This window comes from Pseudophryne corroboree, chromosome 4, assembly GCF_028390025.1.
Source record: "Pseudophryne corroboree isolate aPseCor3 chromosome 4, aPseCor3.hap2, whole genome shotgun sequence".
Taxonomy (NCBI): Eukaryota; Metazoa; Chordata; class Amphibia; order Anura; family Myobatrachidae; genus Pseudophryne; species Pseudophryne corroboree.
The window spans coordinates 836,533,849-836,555,812 of NC_086447.1; the positions used below are offsets into that span (position 1 = coordinate 836,533,849).

At 45.5% G+C, this 21,964-nt stretch overlaps 1 protein-coding gene across 5 annotated transcripts in view; it reads right to left on the bottom strand.

Moving 5' to 3' along the window:
- The window catches only part of PLCB4 (phospholipase C beta 4), a 563,803-nt gene that overhangs the window by 97,833 nt on the left and 444,006 nt on the right, over positions 1-21,964 (bottom strand). For all 5 annotated transcript variants that reach the window (XM_063918578.1, XM_063918575.1, XM_063918577.1 and 2 more), the window contains 6 exons: positions 19,410-19,505; positions 17,170-17,270; positions 14,626-14,664; positions 12,491-12,632; positions 1,628-1,712; positions 1,170-1,294 (listed from right to left, as the gene is read on the bottom strand). In XM_063918578.1, coding sequence (XP_063774648.1) covers positions 1,170-1,294; positions 1,628-1,712; positions 12,491-12,632; positions 14,626-14,664; positions 17,170-17,270; positions 19,410-19,505 — 588 coding nt within the window. The remainder of the gene's footprint in view (positions 1-1,169; positions 1,295-1,627; positions 1,713-12,490; positions 12,633-14,625; positions 14,665-17,169; positions 17,271-19,409; positions 19,506-21,964) is intronic.

The window sequence follows — 21,964 nt, forward strand, 5'->3', positions numbered from 1 at the left end:
GGGGCCTCCCAGAACCCTCTCATACTGTCACAAGGGGCCTTCCAAAACCATCACACACTGTCACACAGAACCCTCACATACTGTCACAAGGGGCCTCCCAGAACCCTCATACACTGTCACAAGGGGCCTTCCAAAACTCTCACACACGGTCACCCTGGGCCTCATAGAACACTCACACATTGTCACACTGGGCCTCACAGAACCCTCACACAGTCACACAATGTCTCCCAGAATCCTCACGCACTGTTACATGGGGTATCCCAAAACCATTACACACTGTTACTTTGGGCCTTCCAGAACCCTCACACACTGTCACATGGGACCTCATTGTCACTTGGGGCCTCAGCACTCAAAAGAAGTGTAAATGTCTATATTTGCCCATATGCTCAGTGCAAAGTGACTACCTCTATGTGTACGCCTGGTTCAATAAATGCCATTATCAGTGTGCACTTGCACCCAAGCTATATAGGCTGAAAATAGATACACTTCCAAACACCCGTCACTTCTGTTGCTTCCACCTCTGTATAGCCACACCCTCACTGAACTCTGCCTATTTTATAACTTAGAGATGCATGTGAGGGTAGAGGGGAGTACCCAAAAACCCTTTCTGGAGGACCAATTCTGTTTTCAGAAACAGAGTATCAGTCAGAGCCCAGCCCCCTTACAACATTTTGTCTTTGTTCCCTCTTCATAGACCTGAAAAATATGCCAAAAGGGAGGGGACGGCGATATGTACTGTACACTGGAAACCCCCCAAAATCCTGCCTTTGGAGCACCCAGTTACAGCTCAGATACGACTCTTCTGTCATAGGCTTCGATGCAATCAAATGCGTAAAACTCTGCACTGCCCATTCACAGAGCACGCACAATGCACAATCACACATAATTCGCTGGGAAAACTGGCGTAAATTCAATTCTGCAAGAGCCCCTTTAGTATCTCCTGTGTAAAAGAAGTTACTGATTAGAATTCAGCACACACACGATTTGTTTATGTATATCGTACTCTCCATTAACTGACTGCTTCCCATTTGTCAGTAAACATCTTCATATCATTTAACCATGTAGCAGTTTCTATATAAAACACCAGAGGCATTTATGTAGCATCTGTTTTGGAAGTTGCAGAGCAAACGCTTCCTTGGCATTCAGCGTGATTGGGTGCTGCAGCCTACCTGGGGTCTGATAGTTCAGAGAGACCATCTGGCAGCCGGCGTTCCAGAAAATTTGAGGCATATAATTACTGGAATCCACTCTGCCTCCCTTAGGATAAATCCGACTCATCTGACGTTTGTTATAACTAGGAACATTGTTAAGGATGGTAAACAAACTACATGTAAATAAAAGAACAATCCACAAATATAATGCTGTCCGTTATACACTGGCTTCAGCTTTGTGTTTCATTCTAATTATGTATAATAAGACAATAAATTAACTCTCATGATACTGTACATAAGTGTATTCTGTGTTATTACAGCCTGTGCTTTCTATGTGATGTCATCTGCATAATGAATGTTCCTGAGGTATGAGGTATGCGTTAAAGTGTGAGGTTTGCATTACTTACGGTGGCAAATAGTCTGGCTTACTTTTTCTGCATTGTGAAAACCAATACCAAGACGCTCTGAAAGGATACTTTACAAACTCTATTGCATGTGTCTTTAAATACCCCAATCCGACCGACTCATTAAAAGAGGACATGTTGAAATGAATGTTCCGTTCTGAAAGGAAAAACAGAAAAACGCTCTTACATAATGATAGATGCATAAAATACAATGTACAGTAAATAGATACAAATGAAAACCTAAAGACAAATACATTTTTGGGGGAACATAATGACTTGCGTACATGCTGCGATCATATTGTGGATAAAGGCTATAATTCACTAAGTGGGCATGCAGCAGAAAAGTTTATTCAAAGGTTTCTGTTACATCAAAAATGAGTATTTAGGAACTGTCTGGAAGAGACCTGGGTGGCTGTGGCGTGTTCCTGATGTCGCAGATGCCATTCTAAGCCAAAAATTAGATTTATGGATGAGCTATTGAAATGGCTTGGACAGGATATTTTACATAAAGACACAGAGCATTATTATGGTGAAAAATGGCTTGACGTTTTTAACACCGACGAGGTTTTAGAAAGCCAAACCTCGCACGATATAGGCACGAATATTACATTTTATTTATAAGGTGCCACATGTGTTTCGCAGCGCCGTACAAAGGACAGTACCGGGGACAAAACATTGCATTACAGTAAATAAATAACAGAAATAGAGTACAGGTAACAGAGCACCACACATTCTCAAGACATAGTACAGCTAAGATGTAAGTATTGAGGGAGTGATCATCGTACTACTAGAGGCTGGTGGTCATAGATGGAGATGAGCCTTTACCAGCCTTTACCAGCAAAGTGACAACGGGGGTTATGCCGAGTGGAGTGTCCATATGCAGATTCGGATGTATCTGACACTTGTGACTCTTCCACTTGGAGAGGTGAGGCGGTGAAATCAAGTGGCAGGAAGCAGAAACATAAATGCAAGTGAGTCAGACATAGTGAAAGCCGCATATATACCTGTCTGCAGCCGTAATTAATGCAGATGCTGTAGAGGTGGTGCAAGATCTGTGCTGATTATGGTCATCAGAACACGCCTTGCCATTGTATAAACATACAGTGCATCCGGAACGTATTCACAGCTCTTCACTTTTTACACATTTTGTTATGTTACAGCCTTATTCCAAAATGGAATCAATTCATTTTTTCCCTCAAATTTCTACACTCAATACCCCATAATGACTGCGTGAAAAACAGTTTTTTTGGAGTTTTTGCAAATTTATTAAAAATAAAAAACTAAGAAATCACGTACATAAGTATTCATAGCCTTTGCTCAATACATTGTTGATGCACCTTTGGCAGCAATTACAGCCTCAAGTCTTTTTGAATATGATGCCACAAGCTTGGCACACCTATCTTTGGGCAGTTTCGCGCATTCTTCTTTGCAGCACCGCCCAAGCTACATCAGGTTGGATGGGAAGCATCAGTGCACAGCCATTTTCAGATCTCTTCAGAGATGTTCAATCGAAGTCTGAGCTCTGGCTGGGCCACTCAAAGACTTTCACAGAGTTGTCCTTAAGTCACTCATTTGATATCTTGGCTGTGTGCTTAGGGTCGTTGTCCTGCTGAAAGATGTACCGTCGCTCAGAGAAAAGGTATGATTCCGCACCAGTCCAAAAGGTTCAGACAAAATTGTGTAGTACCAGAATAAAATATAATGTACAGGAATAATTCCTATTTATACCTGGTGGTGCACCCAGAGTCAGAGGAAAACTTGGAAGAAAATAAGATTTTACTCACCGGTAAATCTATTTCTCGTAGTCCGTAGTGGATGCTGGGGACTCCGTAAGGACCATGGGGAATAGACGGCTCCGCAGGAGACTGGGCACATCTAAAGAAAGATTTAGGACTATCTGGTGTGCACTGGCTCCTCCCCCTATGACCCTCCTCCAAGCCTCAGTTAGGAACTGTGCCCGGAAGAGCTGACACAATAAGGAAGGATTTATGAATCCCGGGTAAGACTCATACCAGCCACACCAATCACACCATATAACACGTGATAGGAACCCCAGTTAACAGTATGATAACAAATGGAGCCTCTGAAGAGATGGCTCACAACAAAACCCGATTTTTGTAACAATAACAATGTACAAGTATTGCAGACAATCCGCACTTGGGATGGGCGCCCAGCATCCACTACGGACTACGAGAAATAGATTTACCGGTGAGTAAAATCTTATTTTCTCTGACGTCCTAGTGGATGCTGGGGACTCCGTAAGGACCATGGGGATTATACCAAAGCTCCCAAACGGGCGGGAGAGTGCGGATGACTCTGCAGCACCGAATGAGAGAACTCCAGGTCCTCCTCAGCCAGGGAATCAAATTTGTAGAATTTAGCAAACGTGTTTGCCCCTGACCAAGTAGCTGCTCGGCAAAGTTGTAAAGCCGAGACCCCTCGGGCAGCCGCCCAAGATGAGCCCCCTTCCTTGTGGAATGGGCTTTTATTGATTTAGGCTGCGGTAATCCTACCGCAGAATGCGCCAGCTGAATAGTGCTACAAATCCAGCGCGCCATAGACTGCTTAGAAGCAGGAGCACCCAGCTTGTTGGGTGCATACAGGATAAACAGCGAGTCAGTTTTTCTGACTCCAGCCGTCCTGGAAACATAAATTTTCAGGGCCCTGACTACGTCCAGCAACTTGGGATCCTCCAAGTCCCTAGTAGCCGCAGGCACCACAATAGGTTGGTTCAAGTGAAAAGCTGAGACCACCTTCGGGAGAAACTGAGGACGAGTCCTCAAGTCTGCCCTATCCATCTGGAAAATCAGATAAGGGCTTTTTTAAAGACAAAGCCGCCAATTCTGAAACCCGCCTGGCCGAAGCCAGGGCCAACAGTACGACCACTTTCCACGTGAGATATTTTAATTCCACAGTCTTAAGTGGTTCGAACCAATGTGATTTCAGGAATGTCAAAACCACATTGAGATCCCAAGGTGCCACTGGGGGCACAAAAGGAGGCTGAATATGCAGAACTCCTTTGACAAAAGTCTGAACTTCAGGCAGTGAAGCCAGTTCTTTCTGGAAGAAAATCGACAGAGCCGAAATCTGGACCTTGATGGACCCCAATTTGAGGCCCAACGTCACCCCTGCTTGCAGGAAGTGTAGGAATCGACCCAGTTGAAATTCCTCCTTCGGGGCCTTCATGGCCTCACACCACGCAACATATTTCCGCCAAATGCGGTAATAATGTCTTGCGGTGACATCCTTCCTGGCTTTGATCAGGGTAGGGATGACTTCCTCCGGAAAACCCTTTTCCTTTAGGATCCGGTGTTCAACCGCCATGCCGTCAAACGCAGCCGCGGTAAGTCTTGGAACAGACAGGGTCCCTGCTGCAGCAGGTCTCGTCTGAGCGGCAGAGGCCAAGGGTCCTCTGCCAGCATCTCTTGAAGTTCCGGGTACCAAGCTCTTCTTGGCCAATCCGGAACCACGAGTATGGTTTTCACTCCTCGCATTCTTATTATTCTCAGTACCTTGGGTATGAGAGGTAGAGGAGGAAACACATAAACCGACTGGTACACCCACGGTGTCACTAGAGCGTCCACAGCGATCGCCTGAGGGTCCCTTGACCTGGCGCAATATCTTTTCAACTTTTTATTGAGGCGGGACGCCATCATGTCCACCCGTGGTCATTCCCAACGGTTTACCCGCATTTGGAAAACTTCTGGAAGAAGTCCCCATTCTCCCGGGTGTAGGTCGCCCATCGGAGAATCCTTGTTGCTTCTGCCATCGCCATCCTGCTTCTTGTGCCGCCCTGTCTGTTCACATGGGCGACCGCCGTGATATTGTCTGATTGGATCAGTACCGGCTGGTTCTGAAGCAGGGCCTTGCTTGGCATAGGGCATTGTAAATGGCCCTTAGCTCCAGAATATTTATGTGAAGCGAAATCTCCTTGGAAATGTCTTCCCTGTGTGACTGCACCCCAGCCCCGAAGGCTGGCCTCCGTGGTCACCAGGACCCAGTCCTGTATTCCGAATCTGCGGCCCTCTAGTAGATGAGCCCTCTGCAGCCACCACAGCAGCGACAACCTGTTTCTTGCCGACAGGGTTATCCGCTGTTGTATCTGTAGATGGGACCCGGACCATTTGTCCCACAGGTCCCACTGGAACGTCCTTACGTGGAACCTTCCGAATGGAATTATGCTTCGTACGAAGCTACCATTTTTTCCAGGACTCGTGTGCTTCCACTGGAAGAAACACTCTTTTCTAGTCTGTGTCCAGAATCATTCCCAGGAACAGAAGACGTGTCGTCGGGACCAGCTGTGACTTTGGAATATTGATAATCCAGTCGTGCTGTTGTAGCACTTCCCGAGAGAGTGCTACCCCCACTACCAACTGTTCTTTGGACCTCGCCTTTATCAGGAGATCGTCCAAGTACGGGATAATAAAAACTTCCTTCTTGCGAAGGAGTATCATCATTTCGGCCATTACCTTGGTAAAGACCTTCGGTGCCGTGGACAACTCCAACGGCAGCGTCTGGAACTGATAGTGACAGTCCTGTACCACACATCTGAGGTACTCCTGGTGAGGAGGGTAAATGGGGACATGCAGGTACGCATCCTTGATGTCCAGGGAGACCCTGTAATCCCCCTAGTCCAGGCTCGTAATAACCGCCCTGAGCGATTCCATCTTGAACTCGAATCTTCTGATATAAAAGTTCAAGTATTTTAATTTTAAGATGGGTCTTACCGAACCGTTCTGTTTCGGTACCACAACCATTGTGGAATAGTAACCCCTTCCTTGCTGAAGGAGGGGCACCTTGACAATCACTTGTTGTGATTATAGTGTTGAATAGCCACCAACACCGCCTCCCTGGCAGAGGGAGGTGCCGGTAAGGCAGATTTTAGGAAACGGCGGGGGGAAGAACGTCTCGAACTCCAGCCTGTACCCCTGAGATACTACTTGAAGGACCCAGGGATCCATGTGAGAGAGCACACTGGGCGCTGAAATTTCTGAGACGGGCCCACACCGTACCTGGGTCCGCCTGAGCAGCCCCAGCGTCATGCTGTGGACTTACCGGACGCAGGGAGGACTTCTGCTCTTGGGAACTAGCTGTGTGCTGCAGCTTTTTCCTCTACCTTTGCCTCTCGGCAGAAAGGATGAGCCTCTAGCCCTCTTGCTTTTCTGGGGCCGAAAGGACTGTACTTGATGATACAGTGCTTTCTTTTGTTGTGGGGTAGCCTGTGGCAAAAAAGTCGATTTCCCACCAGTAGCTGTGGAAACGAGGTCTGAAAGACCATCCCCAAACAGTTTTACCCCCTTATAGGGCAAAACTTCCATGTGCCGATTCGAGTCGGCATTGCCTGACCATTGCCGAGTCCATAACCCCCGTCTGGCGGCAATGGACCTAGCGCTTATTTTTGATGCCAGCCGGCAAATATCCCTCTGTGCATCACGCATGTATAAGACCACGTCTTTTATATGCTCTATTGTCAGCAAAATATTGTCCCTATCCATAGTAATTTTCCGACAGGGAATCTGACCACGCAGCGGGAGCACTGCACATCCATGCCGAAGCAATGGCTGGTCGCAATATAATGCCCGAGTGTGTGACTATATCTTTCAGGTTAAACCCCTGCTTTTTATCAGCAGGTTCCTTCAGGGCGGCCGTATCCGGAGACGGTAGTGCCACCTTTTTTGATAAGCGTGTAAGCGCTGTATCTACCCTATGGGGTGTTTCCCAACGTGACCTATCCTCTGGCGGGAAAGGGTACGCTGCCAATTACCGTTTAGAAATTATCAATTTATTACCGGGGGAAGACCACGCTTCCTCACACACCTCATTTAATTTCTCAGATGCAGGAAAAACTACTGGTAGTTTTCTCTCACCAAACATAATACCCTTTTATGTGGTACCTGGGGTATTATCATAAATGTGTAATACATTTTTCATTGCCTCAATCATGTAACGGGTGGACCTATTTGGAGGGTACACTAGTCTCATCGTCGTCGACACTGGAGTCGGAATCCGTGTCGACATCTGTTTCTGCCATCTGAGGTAGCGGGCGTTTTTAGAGCCCTCCATGACATTTGAGACGCTGGAACAGGCACAAGCTGAGTAGCCGGCTGTTCTGTGACGTTGACCTTTTGTGTAAGGAGTTGACACTTTCACGTAATCCTTCCATAAGTCCAACCACACCGGTGTCGATCCCGCAGGGGGTGACATCACATTTACAGGCATTCGCTCCGCCTCCACATCATTATCCTCCTCATACATGTCGACACAGCCGTACCGACACACAGCACACACACAGGGAATGCTCTGACAGAGGACAGGACCCCACAAAGCCCTTTGGGGAGACAGAGGGAGAGTATGCCAGCACACACCAGGGCGCTATATATCACAGGGATATCACATATAAGAGTGTTTTCCCTTATAGCTGCCTATATATATTGTATACTGCGCCTAAATTGTGCCCCCCCTCTCTTTTTAACCCTTTCTGTAGTATGCAGGGGAGAGCCAGGGAGCTTCCCTCCAACGGAGCTGTGAGGGAAAAATGGCGCCAGTGTGCTGAAGGAGATAGCTCCGCCCCTTTTTCGCGGACTTTCTCCCGCATTTTTATGGATTCTGGCAGGGGTTAAAAAGCACCTATATAGCCTCTGGGGCTATATATGGTGCCAGTTTGCCAGCCAAGGTGTCAGTATTGCTGCTCAGGGCGCCCCCCCCCAGCGCCCTGCACCCTCAGTGACCGGAGTGTGAAGTGTGTAATGAGGAGCAATGGCGCACAGCTGCAGTGCTGTGCGCTACCTTGGTGAAGACTGAAGTCTTCTGCCGCCGATTTTCCGGACCATCTTCATGCTTCTGGCTCTGTAAGGGGGACGGCGGCGCGGCTCCGGGAACGAACACCAAGGACGGGTCCTGCGGTCGATCCCTCTGGAGCTAATGGTGTCCAGTAGCCTAAGAAGCCCAAGCTATCTGCAAGCAGGTAGGTTCGCTTCTTCTCCCCTTAGTCCCTCGTTGCAGTGAGCCTGTTGCCAGCAGGTCTCACTGTAAAATAAAAAACCTAATATATACTTTCTTTCTAGGAGCTCAGGAGAGCCCCTAGTGTGCATCCAGCTCGGCCGGGCACAGAAATCTAACTGAGGCTTGGAGGAGGGTCATAGGGGGAGGAGCCAGTGCACACCAGATAGTCCTAAATCTTTCTTTAGATGTGCCTGCGGAGCCGTCTATTCCCCATGGTCCTTACGGAGTCCCCAGCATCCACTAGGACGTCAGAGAAAATTGGTTTACAGAAGACTCTTGTGTGGGTGCACTCTTGTATTGATTTGTTTATATGAGAATATTAAAACATAGCTTTTATTATCTAATTATTTTAATTATTTTAAAGAAAAGATCCACATAATTAGATAATAAAAGCTATGTTTTAATATTCTCATATAAACAAATCAATACAAGAGTGCACCCACACAAGAGTCTTCTGTAAACCAATTTTCTTTCTAGATGTACCGTCGCCCCAGTCTGAGGTCAAGAGCGTTCTGAAGCAGATTTTCATCCAGGATGTCTCTGTACATTGCTGCATTCTTCTTTCTCTCTATCCTGACTAGTCTCCCAGTTCCTGCTGCTGAAAAACATCCCCACAGCATGATGCTGCCACCACCACACTTCACTGTAGGGATGGAACTGGTCTGGTGATGAGCGGTGCCTGGTTTCCTCCAAACATGACGCCTGGCATTCACGCCAAAGAGTTCAATCTTTGTCTCATCAGACTAGAGAATTTTGTTTCTAATGGTCTGAGAGTCCTTCCGGTGCATTTTGGCAAACTCCAGGCAGGCTGCCATGTGCTTTTTACTAAGTAGTGGCTTCTGTCTGGCCACTCTACCATACAGGCATGATTGGTGGATTGCTGCAGAGATGGTTGTCCTTCTGGAAGGTTCTCCTCTCTCCACAGAGGAATGCTGTAGCTCTGACAGAGTAATCATCGGGTTCTTGGTCACCTCCCTGACTAGGGCCCTTTTTCCCCGATCGCTCAGTTTAAACGGCCGGCCAGCTATAGGAAGAGTCCTGGTGGTTCCGAACTTCTTCCATTTACGAATGATGAAGGCTACTGTGCTCACTGGGACCTTCAAAGCAGCACACATTTTTCTGTACCATTCCCAGATTTGTGCCTCAAGACAATCCTATCTCGGAGGTCTACAGACACTTCCTTTGACTTCATGCTTGGTTTGTGCTCAGACATGCACTATCAAGTGTGGGACCTTACATAGACAGGTGTGTGCCTTTCCAAATCATGTCCAATCAACTGAATTTACCACAGGTGGACTCCAATTAAGCTGTAGGAACATTTCAAAGATGATCAGTGGAAACAGGATGCACCTGAGCTCAATGTTGAGCTTCATGGCAAAGGCTGTGAATACTTATGTACATGTGATTTCTTAGGTTTTTTTTTTTAGGAAATTTGCAAAAATCTCAACAAAAACTTTCAAGACCACACTACAAAAAAAACAATTGCATGCATGGTACAGCAGGTAAACACAGAAAAAGCCTCCCCTAGAACAGCGTATGGAGGATGCTCAGTTACAGTAAATAGTGAAGGATAGTTTGGACGCCAGCAACTTATTGTTTTAAGATTCCTAGCGTGACTAGTCCATGTTTTAAGCCTCTATGTTTCTCATTCTAACAGTACTACACCACTGGCAGCTGCACACAAACGCCAGTCATCTATAACTGCTTCTCATTTACTATTGGGGGCTGATAATGCTAGTGCCTAACAATAGCCAAACACACTTTCCCCACCAATTGCTAATCCATTACTTATTGACTCAAGTGCTCTCCACACCTCTTAGATTGTAAGCTCAAAGGAGTAGTCATCTTTATCTTCAGTTTTCTGTGACTGTATGCAATTTTTTGTGCCATATTACTGTCCCCTTAATGTACAGCACGGTTATGTAAAAGGCATGCAGCAAAAAAAAAATTTTTTTTCAAGATTATTTACAGTTGCACATTTTAAATTATGCGTGCAATTCCAAATACACACATAAGTGCGTCCGCAACAATGGTGCATTTAAAGTGCATAAAGATATGCCTGAAGCGTATCAGGACAGAGAGGCATACTCAAGTCATCATTAACTTTATCCTGGCGGATCCCGGCAAGTGTCTTAACCCTACCCCTAACCCACCCCTCCCACCACAGCCTAACCCTAACCAGCCTCTCCTACAGCCCAACCCTAACATTAACCCCTCCCCCTTCCCCCGTGCAGCCTAAGCCTGACCCTACTTCTCCCCAAAGTTCCTAACCCTAGCACCTGTACTTACCTTTGGGATCCATGGGAATTCTGACTGCCGGGATCCTGCTGTTGGCACCCTGACTGTTGAGGATCCCGTTGCAGCAAGCCAGCTTATAACGGGGAAACCCACAGCACAGGGTGCCCCTGTCCAAAATTTTGGAGAACAGTTTAATTTCTTTAGTCAATCCTGCATTTCACTGCAAAGCCTTTATAACTGAATATACAGTTTATTGTTAAACATGTTCACTTGATGTACTTCCAACAGCCAGATGTACTATTCTTCAGCTGCTATATGGCTCCATCTTGTGGCTATTTGGCTAAATGCATGTCTAACAATGTGTGCGGTACTCTCCCTTCTAGAATGATCTCTTAAAAAGGAAAGTATATTATTACCAGTTATTATTTATTTATTACCAGTTATTTATATAGCGCACACATATTCCGCAGCGCTGTACAGAGAATATTTGCCCATTCACATCTGTCCCTGCCCCAGTGGAGCTTACAATCTATATTCCCTACCACATGTACACGAGCACACATTCATACTAGAAATAATTTGTGTTGGGATCCAATTGACCTACCAGTATATTTTTGGATTGTGGGAGAAAACCGGAGTACCCGGAGGAAACCCACGCAAGTACGAGGAGAATATACAAACTCCGCACAGGTAGAGCCATGGTGGGAATCGAAACCATGACCTCAGTGCTGTGAGGCAGTAATACTAACCATTACACCATCCGTACTGCCCGTATATGTAATACCGAAGAACACATATATGTAGAGGAGGCCTGGCCTTTATTTGCATTGTGGCATTGTGCCAGTTTCGTTGAGAATAACTTTTTTATTTTCGTGAACAAATGTTTTATTTTTTCCTGGTTTTAGAGGGCTTTCTACAGGCATCACAGTCGAATCAACATCCTTTTTAATTTAGTGGCTTTATAAAAAAAATAAATTTAAAATGCACATACAGTGTACATGTAAATTACGTTTATGTCAGAGAAAGCAATCCCATGCTTTGACACTAGGGGCACTGTGGAAGTTGTAACCAGATCATCTCTATCATGCATTTCTACGCTGCGTCCTGCCATCACACGTTTGGTCCATAAAGAGGCATAAAGATAGTGAAATCTGTGATATTGCTTTCCTCGTGTGTCTAATTGGTGATCTATTGTTACTTTCACGTGAACGCATGCCTACCAGTTCACAAATGTTCCAACCTATGGCAGGAAGCCGCAGCCTAAAAAGAAAGCGAATACCTACTGTATGAATGTTCAATCAATGGCAGTAAGTGTGTTTATCCAAGTCACTCACTGTTACAAAAAGCAGCCACCATTATGCTCATAAAATCCAAATGCCTAATTTAACACTTCCCACTAACTGCTGTCATTTCACTAGTTTTAAGGGGCAGACCTAATTAGCCACAAGTCTCTTGTTATGATAGCTTAAACTTATTTGTGTCATTATTTATTTTACTTCCCAAACATCTCACATAGCGTTTCTGCGGCGCGACGTCTTGCGGCTAATTTAATTGGCTGCCAAACGTGTTTACAGTGAAATGCCACGGCCTTCTTCATATCACCAACATGCTATATTTAGAATTGTATGATATACATGTGAGACTTTATACTGAATAGTCACAATACCTGTATATAATAAAGTGCGCATATCTCACCTTCTGCCACTTTGAATCCTTGAAATTTGACTGGTTGAGCATAGTTGATCATCGTTGATAAAAACGGATGTATATTCGTCGTGGCACCTACATACTTATAATTAGCCATCCATGCTTGTTCATCATCAGCAGTTACAGGGCCCTGAAATTGTAATCACAACATACATAAATTGCTAATACATTTAGAGAAAGATTTCACTAAAACACAGGTTCCATGCTACTTGATGTGTGGGAATGGGTCATTATTTATTGTATTGGGGGCCACATAGATTGTGGCTCTACAAGTGCAAGTGTATACTTTTGCAATTGTGCATGCTTGTGCTTGTAGTTCATCATGCAATTACACTAACCTCTGACTGTGCATGCTGTCCCCTTATATTAAAACATTACTTACCCTGGTACCCAACAGCCAGTAGCGTCAGGAGCCCAGTGCTTATAACCAGTGGCTGGAACTCTTTAGGTATGTGGGTCTTACGGATGTTTTAGGGGTTTATTTACTAAGCTTTGGATGGAGATAAAGTCGCTGGAGATAAAGTAGCAGCCAATCGGCTCCTAACTGCTATGCCACAGGCTGTGTTTGAAAAATAACAGTTAGGAACCGATTGGCTAGTACTTTATCTCCAGCAACTTTATCTCCATCCAAGGCTTAGTAAGTAGGCCCCTTAGGGGGACATGTACTAAGCAGTGATAAGAGCAGAGAAGTGAGCCAGTGGAGAATTTGCCCATGGCAAGCAATCAGCTGCTCTGTATATTTTTATAGTATGCAAATTATAAATGTTACGTCAATGCTGATTGGTTGCCATGGGCAACTTCTCCACTAGCTCACGTCTCCACTTTTATCACTGCTTAGTACATGTCCCCCTTAGTCTCCCCAAACCCACCTGGCATAGTTTAGCTGCCCACAGTATTTATCACCAGGCAGTTTACACAGGCAAAGTAAACCCACATATCACATCCAGTTTTATCCTGGAAATTTATGGGTTTGCAAAACTCCACATCTGAGGTTTCACTCGACAAACTGCAGGATGATGATAAACCCTGTGGTCTGGATCTGAAATCCGCAAGTGAGTCTGCACAAAGTAATACGCACTGTGCACTCTGCCCTTAATCTTAGCTATGTTTTCATAACAATAACAATTTTGAATGCATATTAAAACAAGCAATATCACTGACATGGGAAACCGACAAGATGCAGGTCTCCAGTTATCAGACAACAATGCAGTGTCAGGCTTGGAATTATAATCATGCACGCTCAACCTGTACCTACAGGCACATGCTGACACTGGTCATGCAAGCTTGCACCCACTGTAATTCCCTACATGCATTTTATTTGTTTTATCTCGACTACACAGGCAATCACTCAATCCACTGGGGGTACAGCCAAGGATTTTTTAAACTGTAACTAACATGTCTTTTATATATATTATGGGGTCTATTCATGAAGCAGTGAAAAGAGTGGAGAAGTGAGCCTGTGGAGAAGTTGCCCATGGCAACCAATCAGCTGCCCTGTACAATTGTATAGCATGCAAATTATAAATGCTACTTCAATGCTGATTGGTTGCCATGGGCAACTTCTCTACTGACTCACTTCTCCACACTTTTCACTGTTTCATGAATAGACCCCATATTCTGAAAGTATCCAAACTTTGGGGCAGATGTATTAACCTGGAGAAGGCATAAGGAAGTGATAAACCAGTGATAAGTGTAAGGTGATAAAGGAACCAGCCAATCAGATCCTAATTGTTAATTTACATATTGGAGCTGACTGGCTGGTGTCTTTCACCTTGCACTTATCACTGGTTCCTTATGCCTTCTCCAGGTTAATACATCTGCCCCTTTATACATACTATAGTACCCATCAGAATGTCGCATACACTATATACATTTTGGGCCTGGACATCTTTTATCTGCTTTATGTACGGTTCTGAGGCATATAAACCACCAAAATATATACCTCAATGATATTAGCCTTACAGTGCACTTGTATGTTCTCCTTTTGTGTTTTATCAGTAGTACAGTAGCTGCCATGTTGTCTGTGCTTTTTTGTTGTTCAAAAGCAGAAACTAAAATATAAAGAGACCTACATGCCCAGGCCCTTTCTTACTTGTTCACAGAGTACAGAATATTATTGTCACCTTTTTGTTATTGTTTTCTGGCTCACAATCTTCAACTACCTAAAGGAGGAAACACAACTGCTTTACGAATTTCATTAAGTATACCTATATTATATTATGTCTTTATAGAACAACAACAACAACAAAAAAGTAAACATTGCACTAAATGGAAAAGGCCAGATATTGTACCAATCATATAAAAAGTGATGCATGGAGATAGAACGGAATACACACTTTTTACCGGTGGCAGGGATCTCAGCTGTCATGATCACAACAGTGAGCGCTAGAAAGCCCCTTGCGGGCACGCTGCGGGCACGGTGGCTTGCTATGCTAGACACAGGATTTATTCTCCCTCTATGGGTGTTGTGGACACCAATAGAGGGAGAAAAGCCTGTGGCTCCGGTGTTTCACTGCCTGTCGGGATTCCGGTGTCGGCATTAAGACCGCCGGGATCCCGACAGGCGGTCTGGTGATTGCCTCCCCGATAGAATATGCACTAATGGCTGATTTTCCTAATTTGTGACACAGTGGGCCAGATGTAATGAAGTCCGAGTTGCCTGGAGGTGCGGGTTCTGAGCTGAACTCAGGTATTTAAAAATAAAAAAAGGGCAAGTACGGTCCCGCACTTCCAGCCAACTCAGACTTAATTACATCCGGCCCATTGCGTCTATTTCTTATAACACGCATGCATTTGTTTGCGCGTCTCGGTGTATCAGGAAGGCAATGGCAGAGGAAGGAGGGAGGTATATAGGGGAATTGGGGGTTCTTTGTGGAAAGCAGGCTCTCTCTGTAGTAATGCATCTGGCTGTGCTGCAAGGTGGTTTATGCAGTGGTAGTTAATGATCTTATTGGGTTAAGGATGAGCATTTAGGGGGGTATTCCTGATAAAGCAAGTGTCCTGCAAAACAACATTATTACCAGACTGGACTTTTAATCCTCTCCTCTGGGTAAGAGCTTCAGGGGATTGTAGTGCTGCACATTGAATCATCATGGTTCCTCCCACCGCACAGCTGTACAATGCAGTGATTTGTGCAATGGAGATAGGTTCACGATGGCGCAATTTACAGCAATTTGCGTCATCAAGCCCCCAGACCACCCACTCTACTGGGAGTGCCCCAAACATTCTTGGAGAATAAGCAAGTGTGCTGCTGTAAGCATACAGTGATTAATCCCTCAGGGAAGAGGCTGCCCGAAAAATGTATGCAGATGGACCCCAATACTGCAAAAAGTCATACAGATCACATGCACAGATGTACTTCACAGGTGCATCAGTCACAATTTATGGGCTCTGCTCCTATCAGGACAGATCTGGTTAAAAAGTGAGGAGGTCCCTCCTATACAGAGCAAGGGTGAACAGGTGCTGCCCACATCTGCCATTAGTGCGTATGACATAAAGGGAGGGTGTAAGGGACAGCCTATTGCTGCAAGGTTGCTAAGTATGTTTCTGCGGTTGTAACCACGCCCCTATCACAGTGTGGCCACGCCCTATGTCCTAATGCCTGGTGCTCCAAAAGTTAGGAGGTACAGAATGCAATAATAATGAGAAGGTGCTTCAGGTCTTGATCTCCTTATATTAAATACTACTATGACTGCCCTCATATGGAAGTAGCAGCATATACCATTCAAACCAAGGGGCCTATTTATCACCATCCGCATCCAGGATGCGGATGACAGGTGATAAAATCGCAGGGATGTATCAATTATCGTGTGCAGGGACAGAGCTTGCGGTCAAGCTCTGTCCCTGCGATGATACTCTGCAGCATCATCGGGGTATTTTTCAGAAAAAATACCCCGATGTCCTGCTGCGCATGCGCCGCCCCCGCCGACATTGCCGCTACCGCCGCCGCCCAGTCAACCCCTCCCGTCGCGACTACCCCCACATGCCACGGACCGTTCCCCAGAAGATAAATATACTCACCAGTCCAGGGAGCCGGTCCGCGCTGTTCCTGCTGGGCTGCCCGGTGCCGGATCCTGTGCGCTCCGGAGACCCCCGGTGCTGTAAAGTGCGCTGTCACTTTGCAGCATCACTTTACTGCACCGGGGTCACTTTGCAGCACATGGGGGACCCGGTGCCCGTCAGCGCTCACCGGAGCAGCGGACACTGGCTCCCTGGACAGGTGAGTATGTTTTTTTTTTTTTTTTTTTAACTTGTTTATTTTTACACGGTGATCAGCTTGTGTGTCCATCGGACATACATAGCTGATCACTCTGCCGGGTCCCCACTCAGCTTTCTCTGCCAGGGGCAGAGAAAGCTGGGCAAATGGCACATTTGCTGTATTTAACAAATAAAATAATTTTTTGTAAATTCGCCCACATCACATTTCCCATTGTAAGTATGGGGAATGCGATGCGGGTTACTAAAAAAAAGTGAATTTAAGGGTTTGGAACAGCTTTTCATGAATGCCCTTTAATACATTCAGGTGATACTAAAATAATGTGAAAAAGGGTGTTTTCACATTATTTTAGTAAAAATAATTTTATTAAATAGACCCCCAAGAGAGTAACAGCACCCCACACTCATGGACAGACACTAATTTCCCATTTATGCAAATTCAAGTGAATTACTTTTTTTGCAATGTTTGCTGTAACTTCTTTTTGGCTGAGGTCATCTGCTGAAATCTCACTTCCAAACTTGAATTCCGGATGGGCTTCCTCTTCTTGGTCAGCTAATATAAAAGTACACAGACAAACAATGCTCATAGAACAGGTGACATTACATACAGATTCTTAAAAAATATATATGAATAAGATTTACTATATCTATAATAATGAGGGGGGGGGGGGAATTCTAGTCATGTTGATGCATTTAAGACAGTTTTCCAAAATAAGCCATTACAGTCCAGGTTTTAAGGATATCCATGCTTAAGTCCAGATGTTTTAATTAAATTGACTGAGATATCAAGTCACCTGTGCTCAAGCATGGATAGCGAGTACAGTACATAGAGGATTACAATAGGAAACATTCAGTGGAGCTATTGCAAATTACATACTGTATGTTGTCCTACACTTACCCCTATTTATCCAATGAAGGGAAACTTTTTACAATGCAACTCTTTGTGTATGAGGACTAATGGGTATGAATGGCTTGGAAGTATACTTATATCACCTGTATTGTCATCTTTTTCCCTCCAGCCAAAGAGGCTTGCTGTGCCCGGGGAGCATATAAGTAAAGGTGGAGTTTCCTTTAATACCTCACAAAATATATCCATGTGTATAAATATGTGACTGATCCACGTGATAAACAAGCAGTTTCTCCTAATCAGCCTTTGATTGTAAGTTCTTGCTGTTCCATAGATTGCTCACATATTGGGGGTAATTCTGAGTTGATCGCAGCAGCAAGAAAGTTAGCAATTGGGCAAAACCATGTGCACTGCAGGTGTGGCAGATATAACATTTGCAGAGAGAGTTAGATTTGGGTGGGTTATTTTGTTTCTGTGCAGGGTAAATACTGGCTGCTTTATTTTTACACTGCAAACTAGATTACAGATTGAACACACCCCACCCAAATCTAACTCTCTCTGCACATGTTATATCTGCCTCCCCTGCAATGCACATGGTTTTGCCCAATTGCTAAAAAATTTCCTGCTGCGATCAACTTGGAATTACCCCCATTATTCATGTTTAAATTATTTTTAGTGCATTTTTAAAGTTTATCTGTCTAGTTTTCTGGGCATCCAACCCCTGCTCAATCCCTAGTGAAATGGACTGGACAGGGGCATGATAATGTGATTCTTAGTGAATCATGTCATCTGGGCCCTGGCCCCTCTTCACAGATCCAAGACTGGCAGCATTATGTCACAAGGGGGGTGGGGGAGCGCCTAGCCCAGTGGTGCCCAACCCGCGGCTCTCAAGCTGCATGCGGCTCTTTCTTTGTTGAGCTGCGGCTCCTGCCTCCCGTTCCCTGATACTGGATGCGCGGCAGCAGAAAACCCCCTAATGGAGCAATCTCCGTCTCTACACTAACAGAGGACGGCCATCCGTGAGCAGGGCAGAGTTCCTGTTCCCCCCTTTTCCGCACCTGCCTATCTTCTGGGAGAGATAACGTCTCTCCCAACCACCCCTGGCCCACCCACAGTGCCTTGCGCTGCGAAGAGACGCAGCGTAGGGCACGAAGCGGCATGGTCAAAATGACAGCTGGCTGGTGGATGCTGCTGCAGACATAAGTAAAACACACTCTTTCTCTCTCTCTTTGTAGAAGGGGACGCTTGCCTGCCATAATGTGTAAAATGGGGACTCTTGCCTGCTATAATATGTAAAATGGGGACTCTTGCCTACCGTAATCTGTAAAATGGGGACTCTGCCTGCCGTAATGTGTAAAATGGGGACCCTGCCTGCCGAAACGTGTGAAATGGGGACTCTGCCTGTTTCTCGCCCCCAGTGTAACGAAAAATGGGGGTGTGAAACATGGTCATGCTCCTAGAACGTCATACTGAAGGCGGGCACACAAAAATGGGGCGTGGCCTTGTGCCTGTTAGGCCACACCCAATTTTTGGGCACGCGCATGATACTGACTCTTTGACTTGACTACAGATATTTATCGGGTCGTTGTCTCTGACTAGTTGGCCACCCCTGGCCTAGACCCTCTCCCCACAGTGATCAGCTGCACCACCCCTGCCTTCAACTCTCCAAGAAGGGAACATTTAAAAGTTAACAAGTATGGTTTAAGTCTACGTCACTGACTGTACTACGCTAAAAAGAGGCAAAAGCAATAGATAATACTATATGTAATAATAACAATAAGAAGAAGATGAAGAAGAAGAAGAAGAAGTAGAAGAAACAAAAAAAACAATTTCAGACATAAATACCGTTTTCTATTTCTTCCTCGATGTCATCTTCAAGGATGTTGACCGGTGCCACTGTCTCTCCGGCCTCCATCATACTTTTTAAAGCCTCAAGCTGCTCTGTTGACATGAGAGACAATTATACAAGTATGTAATAATACGATAAACCTAAGTCTATGAGTTTTACCAAACTTCTTACAGTCTAATTAACTAATCGCACAGAGCCACAGTCCCAATCACTGTACTAAGACAAGAAAACCTCACAGCCATATGTCAGAGTGCACCTGACGCTTACACCCAGCAGAGGCAGCCAACATTCAGCACATTATTAAACCAGGAACCCGAGACAACACAGAGATACTTTGTGACGTGACGCCCCAAGTATCTAGTTAATTGATGGACTGGATTCTTATGAAAATTGTTAATATTGTAACAGGGTAAAAAAATAAAAGTTTGATGGAAGTGTGAGCCAAGGGCACCGGCTCTCACTGGTTTAAGACAAATGTCTACATATACTGCCTGGCAATGCCGGGAAAACACAGTTCTTGTCTGAATAAAAATAGTTCAAATTTAATGGCAATGAATGGGCCTGAAACTGAAGAATAAAAATGGAGATAAAAATCAAAGCAGGAAATAATGTAGCAAAATTAGCATGAATGTGACATCTTTAATGGATGACTAAATATAGCAAACTATTTTAAGTCTGGTACTGTACCTTAGTCTCAAAGCCTGACAAAGGGACTACAATATGTGTAAATGTGGACACGAAATGACAATCTGGTAGAAGGGACAAATCCTGCGTTACCACATTCCAATCCTCCCAGTCTCTTCTCAAACGTATCCAGTCTGGATTCAGTCTCCTCCACTCCACTGAGAATGCCCTCAACAAGGTCAGCAACGACCTTACCACCAAATCCAAGGGTCACCTCTCCTCATCTGCTGCCTTTGACACTGTCAGCTTTCTTTTACTTCTTTACAGCCCCCGCTCCATCGGCATCTGCAGGTTTGTTCTCTCATGGTTAACTTCCTACTTCACCCACCGCTCCTTTTCAGGCTCTACAACCCTCTCCCTTCTTCTACCTGCAGGTGTCCCTCAAAGGTCTGTTCTTGGTCCATTCTCTTGTCCTACTACACCTCCTCCCACTGACATCTCGCTACCTCCTTCTGCATCCAATCCCATCTGTGGTGGTCATTCCGAGTTGTTCGCTCGTTATTTTTTTGTCGCAACGGAGCGATTAGTCGCTAATGCGCATGCGCAATGTCCGCAGTGCGACTGCGCCAAGTAAATTTGCTATGCAGTTAGGTATTTTACTCACGGCATTACAAGGTTTTTTCTTCGTTCTGGTGATCGTAATGTGATTGACAGGAAGTGGGTGTTTCTGGGCGGAAACTGGCCGTTTTATGGGTGTGTGCGAAAAAACGCTACCGTTTCTGGGAAAAACGCGGGAGTGGCTGGAGAAACGGAGGAGTGTCTGGGCGAACGCTGGGTGTGTTTGTGACGTCAAACCAGGAACGAAACTGACTGAACTGATCGCAGTTGCCGAGTAAGTGTGGAGCTACTCAGAAACTGCTAAGAAGTGTCTATTCGCAATTTTGCTAATCTTTCGTTCGCAATTTTGCTAAGCTAAGATTCACTCCCAGTAGGCGGCGGCTTAGCGTGTGCATAGCTGCTAAAAGCAGCTTGCGAGCGAACAACTCGGAATGAGGGCCTGTATACTAATGCCTTCTCTTTCTGTATGTCCCAGCACAATGTAACATGGTAATGTCCAAAATTACTGGTTTCACTCTTCCAGGATCCCTCCTTCAACCCCCCCCCCCCCCCCCCCCCCCCCTCTGTTGATAACCCTCTCTTCTGTCTCTCATTTCCATTGTTTCTGTGACATCCTCGTCTTTGCTCTCACCTTCAATCCCCACATTCAGGCCATCTAGGTCATCTGCGTAACATCTCCAAAATCTATTCCTTTCTCACTCCTGATGCCACCCAACTCTCATAAGCACACTCAGTGTCTTCTGCTTAGACTACTGTAATCTCTTCTTTTTGGCTTCCTCACACTTGAAGCTCTACACATTAATCTATCCTTAATAGCTGCTGTTCCCATTTTCCTCTCTCGTTATATGCCATTTGCCTCCCCCTCTGTATCCTGCTACTCTGGATCCTCCTCAGAATCCAGTTCAAGCTTCTCATAAACATAATATCAGGAGGTTATTCAAAGATCTGCGTTCATCTCTGCACATGCTGGGGTCCGCCCAGCACAGGGCAAGACCACCCAGCATGTGTGAGGCCGCCTCCCGATGCGCCCGCAATTAGATTGCGGATTCATCGGGACTAAGATTGACCCTCAGAAGCGCTGCCAGGAGGCCGGCCTCCATTTTTTATCAGTGCGTTGCGTGTGACATCACGAAGCCCCCCCGAAAATGTCACTGCCCTGACCCCTTTCCCCATCCCCGCAACGACCGCTGCTGTCGATCACATTGCGGCCGCAACCTTCAGGGATGCGGCCACAATATGTCCGTGCAGCGCCAATGCGCAGTTTGACGCTCCGGACCGTGTCAGCGGCAGAGTCTGAATGACCCCATTA